This window comes from Temnothorax curvispinosus, unplaced genomic scaffold (assembly GCF_003070985.1).
Source record: "Temnothorax curvispinosus isolate PA1 unplaced genomic scaffold, ASM307098v1 QBEX01012657.1, whole genome shotgun sequence".
NCBI lineage: Eukaryota > Metazoa > Arthropoda > Insecta > Hymenoptera > Formicidae > Temnothorax > Temnothorax curvispinosus.
In genome coordinates this window covers 2,718-11,170 of record NW_020222437.1, presented here as the reverse complement: position 1 = coordinate 11,170, position 8,453 = coordinate 2,718, and the positions used below count along the sequence as shown (strand labels likewise).

The window sequence follows — 8,453 nt, the reverse complement described above, 5'->3', positions numbered from 1 at the left end:
TTCACATTATTATTGAACCATGTTGCAAAGCCGTTTTCAACACATTCTCTCATTTTTACTTATTTATGAACAAATTGTTTACTTAAAAATTATTATAAACAATTAGAAAAACATGTTATATTTGTTGTACTCGTCGTCTCATATCAACTCGAAAAATGTTTTTAAAAAATTTATTCATATTATTTATAACATTTATTCAAACATACAGACAGTGCATTTTTTGACTATTTTCCACACCACCTCTGAGGTAAAGTCAATGGTGCGTTTTTTTTTCTGTGGTTTCCCCAGTAGGCCTAATCCACAAGCATTGAAAATATGTTTTTTTGATGTGATTTATTTGGATATTCCTTGGATACACTAAAACTATCCAACACGCAGATGTTGATGGAAATTAACATCCGCGTCTTGAATAATTATTTCAATCCTCAGTATCCATAGGCTCAGCTTGAATTACAATATCTTTTATGTCACTTTCATCCTTTTCTGCCTTGTTTTGCTCAGCTTCTTGATTTTGATGTCCGGAGAAGATCTCAAAATCTTCGAAGTTGGGATCATCTATTTTGTCCACTTCATCGTTTCCAAGGTCAATTGTCATTCGATTCGTGCAAGACATTCCTTGACAAGACAAACAGATTTGGAAGCATTGTAAGCCGAGTCGTCGACAGCCACATGCCTTCTCACAAGACCCTGTGCATTTACACGAGATATTTCTTAGTAACGATTCTGGAGCAGGCTTTGATTTTGTCATTACTGGCATCAACGTAGAATTTTTATATTTTCATCCCCAATCCAGAATTAAAAATTTATTGTCGCCGAGCCACTCCTGCACTTGAAAATATATATAATTATTATATATAATTTTATTGAACATAAAATATGTTGAGTTTAAAATTAATTCTAGAGCTTTCAAAAATTCTTCTTTGGGAATATGACAATTATTAGAGATATCCGGTCACCTAGTAGAAACGCTTTGTATTACTAAATTTATAGGTATGTTGGTAAATAGAAAGAATACATCTAAAGATATAAGGGTAAAATCCTTATTAATATGTGTTCCATTTAATTTGTTAACTAATTCAAAGCTGTTCGCCATATGACTATTGGGTTTAGGTATGCTCTTAGAAATAATGTTATGTAGAAAAACCGCTAATTTAAATTAAATTAAATTATTAAATTTATTGCGAAAAAAATATTACCTCAGCCAGAGTTCGAACCTGGAACCTCCCTCATTCCGTGTAGGGCATCGTACCAAGACAACTGAAGCATGTTTTTTTTTAATCTGTTTATTGCACACCATATAAACTGTCAGGATTACATATATTTCCAATAAACAAGGAAATTCTTATGAACTAGGGTACAATCAGTCTGGCCCAGCTTGGGCTCTCACAATCGAATACATATTAGTCTTTGGTAATAGAAAATAAAAGATATCTTATTGTGTTGCACTTAAATCTAGTGTGTTCCGTAACTCAATTTAAAAGTTTGCTAGAAAAAGGTGAGTAAAAAACTAGCTAACTAAGGCATGTGGTAATATTTATCGCAATAACACACTAAACAATAATAAGATAGAGACAAAATAATTTTGTTGCAAGAATATGTATGTGGAACCAAATATTTTGTTCAAAGAACAAAAGATCCAATTTGGCTACAACCTAATACGGGGACTATTTGTTTGAATGAACAAAGTAAATTGTGTTGTACAGAGATAAATAATTTGTTGGGCTACAAATTAACGACGAATCGCAACTACAACAATAATTTTTGTTTCGGACAACACAAATTTAAATAATATTGATTAAGGGAACAAAATACTTTCCAACAAAAGAAGTTGGTTTCTCCAAATTACTTAATCATTTGCAGAAATCAAGTAATTTAATTCAACAAAACAAAACTCGCCAACAAAAAAATTTTGGTTCTATCAACTAATTGGGTCTCTCAGTGTGCGTATTTCAATTTGTCCTACCAAGAATACAACAGCCTCCACAGTGACGTATGTCCTGTGTGTGTGTGCGTGTATGTGTGTCCTATGTCCTGTATATTTATAGGTCTGTTTTTTGTAGACTCTAAACACTAATAGCTTTAACTTTGCTGACGATTTACAATATCAACATAGTATAAATGTACATAGTATACTATGTATATTTATACTATGGTCTATCTAATAGCTTTAACTTTGCTGACGATTTACAATATCGACATAGTATAAATGTACATAGTATAATATGTATATTTATACTATGGTCGATATTGTAAATCGTCAGCAAAGTTAAGGCTATTAGTGTTTAGGGTATAGATTAAGTCGAACGTTATTTTTTCCAAATTTTATCCAGGCAAGTATAGGAAAGTTTTTAGAACTCCAAATTATAAATGTAACCAAGTAGTAATTATATATTTTTGCTACTGGTCCGATATAAGGTACAACTGAAAAAGATAGAGAATAAATTAGCGGACCATCTTGATTACAATAATAAAATGCCACACAAATCTGTACAATACTTACGACACAAATAAAACATCGTCTCACGATATTTCGTAATTAACCAACTATACCATCCAAGCTCTTTATCTGAAACATTAATTATATTCGATAAAAATTTTAATTTTTCAATTAATACAAAATTTTTTTAAATATATTATTAAAGCTGATGAAAAGAATTAAATAAAAGTCATCTAATTTCACTGTAGGTAATTGTCATTATAGCAAACATTATAAAACTAAGTAGAAGTTATATATAATAATTTTAGTAAAATTTTTTCTTACAAATAATATATATCTTAATTTTATATCTTTAACAATTTCTGGTTTAATAAAAGTAACAGTGCTAATTTTTATCGACAATATATTAATTAGAATTAAATATTCAAAAACAATAAAAAGATATCAATAAAAGAATATCAAAATTATCGAAATATAAATATATTTGTAATTAAAACAAAAATTGAATACTTACATGGGAGATCGTGTAATTTATACGTGAACGACATAAAAGATTCTTTATCCGCCGTGATATCGATGTACCAAAAGGCATCTAAAGCGTGTGTCGATATTTCGTCAAATTCCGATGACACTTCAGTTAAATAAGTCGCATAGAGTTGTTTGAGCTTCTGACATAATTCAGAAGTCTCCTTAGCGTTTTTGCGACACAGGTTAAATCTGTAGATAAAAAAGAATAACTAATAAAGTTAGCTCTATAATCTGCTCTACCGTTAATTTTTAGACTGTTATTTTTTAATTTCACACCAGTCATTATTTTAAATTATTTATTTATCCGTAACCTCAAAATGTTTATTCAATTTGGCTTTAGTATTCCCTTTGTTATCAATTTTAAATTTCTCCTACTCTTAACACTTTATCTATACATTACTATACAATATCGTTTAAATATTCTATAGTGAATTGGGTTGTGTGTGTGTGTATTTGTTTGTTGCTTCCTGACTTTACTTTAGTCACTGTTTGACAGCCGGATGAGACGGTTGTTATTTGAAATCAGGGATGTCTTATTTTAAATGCATCATTATTTCAATTGTAACAGCGTTTTCTACTTACAAATCGTATTGTTTCTCGATGTTTTTTTACCACTTTTAATGCTTATTCTCGCGTTCTCTAAGCTGGTGATTAAGTGACATTACTTCTCTTTTTGCTCAAGTTATAACTCATTTTAATTTCGATCATATAAATAATAAACTATTATCATTATAGCCAACCTTTACTTAGATTTTCTTATAGAAAATTTCCTCGCGCTATTTTTAGACCACCAAATTTGAAGTTACTCATTTATTTCTCGTCGGAGAACATGAGATCGTTTTGATTTAATTGTCACCACATCGCTGAAGATGGCTCAAAGCGGAGCCGAAACGATCGATTTATGATTATTATGTATCTTATTATTAGTAACTAAAGATTGTTATAACGTCAATTTACGCACCGTCAACCGCGTAGAACTCTTAAAGCTTTTTTGCTTGTCACTTGTTAATACATATATTTATATAATATAGAATTCTAAAATTGATGTATATCTCTGTCTAAATTTGAAGTATTAGAGATTATACATACATATAATAGAATATATTATATTCAGAGATGTTAATGAATAAAAGTAATTTTTACTAAACCTGTTTAGTAAAAATCACACACATACACACACTTTTCAACATTATCATATACATTACCTATTAGAGATTCCTAACATATAAGCATTTACGCGCCAGAAATGATTAAATGCTTCATTTTCTTCCAGTGTATTGGACAATCCAAAACTGTTAGGCGCATTGTATATAAATCCAACAAAACCGTACTGAGTAAGCACCATGTCTCTTTGAGTAATTTCTCCTAAACCAGCATTCTTTGATTTCATGCTGCCTATTTTATGGTGCCAGCGGATTGTGTTCATCGATTTGTACCATCTAACAGATTTTAGGAATTCAAGAATATATTAATTTGTGCAAATATATATCTTTTCACATGAAAAATTTGCATGTTCAGATAAAACTTTAACTTAATTCAGAGAATATTTTTATAATGCGCGGTTCTAAATTTCTAAATACAATTCTACATTTGAATTTTTGTGAGTTTTGCGAAGTTTTCATGATAACGCTCTTGTATGCTCTTACGAAGATTAAAGAAAATTCCTTAGAGAATTCTTTCTATTCTTATTTAGAACGGCAAAAACAGCAACAATTATATACATAGGAAATATATTTGCGGAAATTACACTCAGAAAAAATTTAAAACATCACGGAGAAAATTTTATAGTAAATATTACTATGGTGTCGCACTAGCTGCGAACCATCGAGGAATTTCAAGTTAAAATACTATAATTATTGTTTTAAAAACGATTAAATAACGTAATTTTTACCATAAACATAGTAATTTAACTTAAAATTCCTCGATGGTCCGCAGCTAGTGCGACACCATAGTAATATTTACTATAAAATTTTCTCCGTGCATAAATAATTGAACATATAAATATAACATTATTAATTATTTGAATGTAATATTATTTCTTTATTTGTTTTTAGTATTTTATTTAAGCAATCAAAAGTATTTTCAATTATTTATATTAAATTAATTATATTTTAATTTCAAAGATTACAAAAATTGAGATGTAGAATTGCGTATTTAAAAATTTTAAAGAATTTTATTGTGACAATCTTGTTTGTACCTTTATACAAATTATGAAAAATCTAACTTTAGATTTTTAAGGATGTTCTGGAGAATCTGGAGAGATTGTTAGATAAAAAGTTTTCAATTTTTAAATATTCAAGTTTTAACACGTAATTTTATGGCGTTACAGAGAATTAAAATGTAGATTAAAATGTACCCAAAACCAAAAACATTATCCAAGTAACATCATATTGACCAAAAAATGACGTAATATTGGATCAATAGGATCAATATGGCGTCAAAATAATGTCATTTTGACCGCAATGTGTTACTTGGGTAAAAAATGCTACCAATATAACGATATTTTACACACAAATAGATCATCAACAAATAAAAATATAGCAACAAAATTTGAAACAAGTTAAATACAAAAAATTTTTTTTGCGATTTTTTTGTTGAAAAAAAATATAGTGGTAAGAGTTATTTACAGTTACTACATCTATGTCTTTTACATTTTATTAGATTTGCCGTGACTATTTATAGGTATACATTTTTTTGTCTTTGGATCGCTGGAGAATTATTGTAATATATCGGTGTTTTTAATATTTCTTGCATACTTTTAGTTAGGACGGTGCTCCAGAATATCCTAAAGTCATCTATTTTGAACATATATCTGTTTTGAAGTGCTATAAATAGAAGCATGACATAAAGAATAAACATTCAGAATGGCTAAAGCATTTTAGTGTTGTATGACCTGTAAAAGATATGTTAATTTATTATTAATAAATTCAGGTTAACGACCGGTTTGCATATTTTGGCCGGTTTTGTTTATTGCCATCCCCACTTCTCTCGGTTCGTAGCATCTAGATCCTAGGCTGCTCACGGAGACGAAAAACGCTCAAGCTCAGGCTCAGGGATGGTATTAGCTGTAAATCATGGGGCTTTGGTGCGTGTTAGAGTTCCTATACTCCAGTGCGTGTTGTTGTTTTAATAGAATTATTAATATATGTGTACACAATTGACATACATTTTCATTTACTGTTACTCTTAACTCTATAACATAATAATATTAATAATTTTATTAAAAAACAACGCACAGGGCAACACGCACCGAAACCTCATATGATTTACAGCTAATACCATCCTATGAGCTCGAGTCTTTCGTCTCCGCGAGCAGTAGAGTCCCTCTAATCAGAGTCTAGTTCGCTATTTCTTGGCAAAAGCAAGAGAAACAGAAAGAGAAAGGGATATAAGAGAGAAAGCAAAAGCGATATGAATGTATATCGCTTTCTCTTTCTCTCTTATATCCTCCTCTCTCGCAGAATTTTGCCAGAACTGCAAGTTGGCCAGACTCTAATTAGAGGGACTATCTAGAATATCTAGATGCTAGAATGGATATCTATAGAATACCGAGTGGAGTAAGGATGACAGTAAGCAAAATCGGCCAAAAAGTGCAAACAGGCCGCAAGCCTTTGAACGGAATTTATTTAGTATTTTTGAAATATCAAACATTCAAATATTACAAACAAATATTGCAAAGAATTTTACAAAGAAAAAATAATATTCTATACTCTTTATATGCTTGGAAATATTCTTATGGATTAGTATGTTACTACCAGAGATGTGCAAAATAAGTGTCCAAACCCATTTGAAGTAGAAAATGCAAAATAGTTAAATAAAACCTTTCTATTTAAAAATGCAAAATACAAAATGCTTTTTAAACAACCATTTAAAATAGGAAATGGAAAACAGGCATTTTTAAAATAGTTTTAAAAAATAAATATAATTTTTTAAAATATTTATATTTATATATTTATTTATATTTAAATTTTTATTTTTTTATTATTTATCCAGTCCGGATCTTAAATGGCATTTGTCTCTTTAATTTTAATTGTATATCGACGGTCCTGTTTCACTTATTATTATTATTTATTATTTATATTTTTTTTACTATTATTTCTTACTTAAATTCTTATTTCTTTTAATATAAACTTAAATTACAAAAATTGAATTATAAACATTTACATATTCAAAAAATGTTTGCCTACATTTTGTTTACAGACATTTAATTATTCTTTTGATATTATATTTTGATTGCAATGCTGTTTAGAAGTGAATGGTTTCAGAAGAACAAGTTGCGTCTTACATAGCCATTAAGTATCTGAAATATTTTTTAATTATGTTATTCAAACTTAACTTAATTCTTGTTCTTGTGCACTTTTTTTGTTAAACAGTGTTACTGATGTCGCGATTTTTAATTTGGAAGAAAAATGCATATGAAATAAAAAATGGGCAATGAAAACCATTTAAATGGAAATTTAAAATAGTTTTTGAAAAAATGTATCTTAAATGCAAAATACAAAATCAGCATTTTATTTTGTATTTTTATTTCAAATCTATTTCAAATAATGCACATCTTTGGTTACTACGCAATATCATAATGATACTTATGTTATATAATATCTATTACGATCGCGAGATCAAAGAGATCAAGTAAAATCATTATGTGCTGTAGTTTCTTTATTCTTCTTTGATAAATCTCCAACGTGCTTTGCATATACATAATTTACATATTAATATAGATCGAGATGTGATTGCGTTTCAAGAATAAATTACTTGTGGTTTTTTGTTTGTATCGTGAATAATAAAGACCTGGGAAATATGAGTAATAATTATATGATTTGAAGAAACTTACTTGGAATTGGTATCAGCTGGATCGCACGTAGATATGTTGTGTAGATGCTGCAGAGTTTCTACATATCTCTTAAAAGCCAAACAGGTCGAACTACTTCTTTTTGTGCACAAGAGTACCTGTTAAGGGAACAAAAAAACCCTCGATAAATAATATTTTTACTTCTTGCAACAAATTTTCTTTATGCTAAGATTACGATTACATCGAAATATGAAAAAATTAAGATTCTAGATTACTATATAATAACTCAATTATTTATAGTTATTTTAACAAATGTATATATTGTAAAATATATAAAATTTTAATACCTTTAGTATTGTCTCCACTGCAAATACTATTATAAGTCCTACTGTGCTTGCCGCTACTATTGACAGCAAGTTCCGCTTATAATAATTTTGAGCTCTAAAATTAAATGTTATATTTTAAAATATTATAAATATCAAATAGGCAATGCTTATGTTAAAAAGATTATTGTGAACCGTAACTTTTCTTTTCAATTTAAGCCAATCTATCTTTATACTTCAACATTGTCAAAAATTACCGGACATTCTGTATGTATGTATATATATACAATATATATATATATATATATATATATATATAGCTAGTGTATATATATATATATATATATATATATATATATATATATATATATAT

General features: G+C 28.5%; 1 protein-coding gene across 2 annotated transcripts in view; it reads right to left on the bottom strand.

Moving 5' to 3' along the window:
- Nucleotides 1–650: 650 nt before the first annotated feature.
- The window catches only part of LOC112462666, an 8,598-nt gene continuing 795 nt past the window's right edge, over nt 651–8,453 (bottom strand). The window contains exons 2-8 of one of the 2 annotated variants that reach the window (XM_025028570.1): nt 8,105–8,198; nt 7,800–7,915; nt 4,171–4,404; nt 2,952–3,154; nt 2,501–2,566; nt 1,197–2,421; nt 651–828 (exon numbers count right to left, since the gene is read on the bottom strand). In XM_025028570.1, coding sequence (XP_024884338.1) covers nt 2,276–2,421; nt 2,501–2,566; nt 2,952–3,154; nt 4,171–4,391 — 636 coding nt within the window. In that variant the 5' untranslated portion in view covers nt 4,392–4,404; nt 7,800–7,915; nt 8,105–8,198 and the 3' untranslated portion in view covers nt 651–828; nt 1,197–2,275. The remainder of the gene's footprint in view (nt 829–1,196; nt 2,422–2,500; nt 2,567–2,951; nt 3,155–4,170; nt 4,405–7,799; nt 7,916–8,104; nt 8,199–8,453) is intronic. The other variant, XM_025028569.1, reaches the window with a different exon arrangement.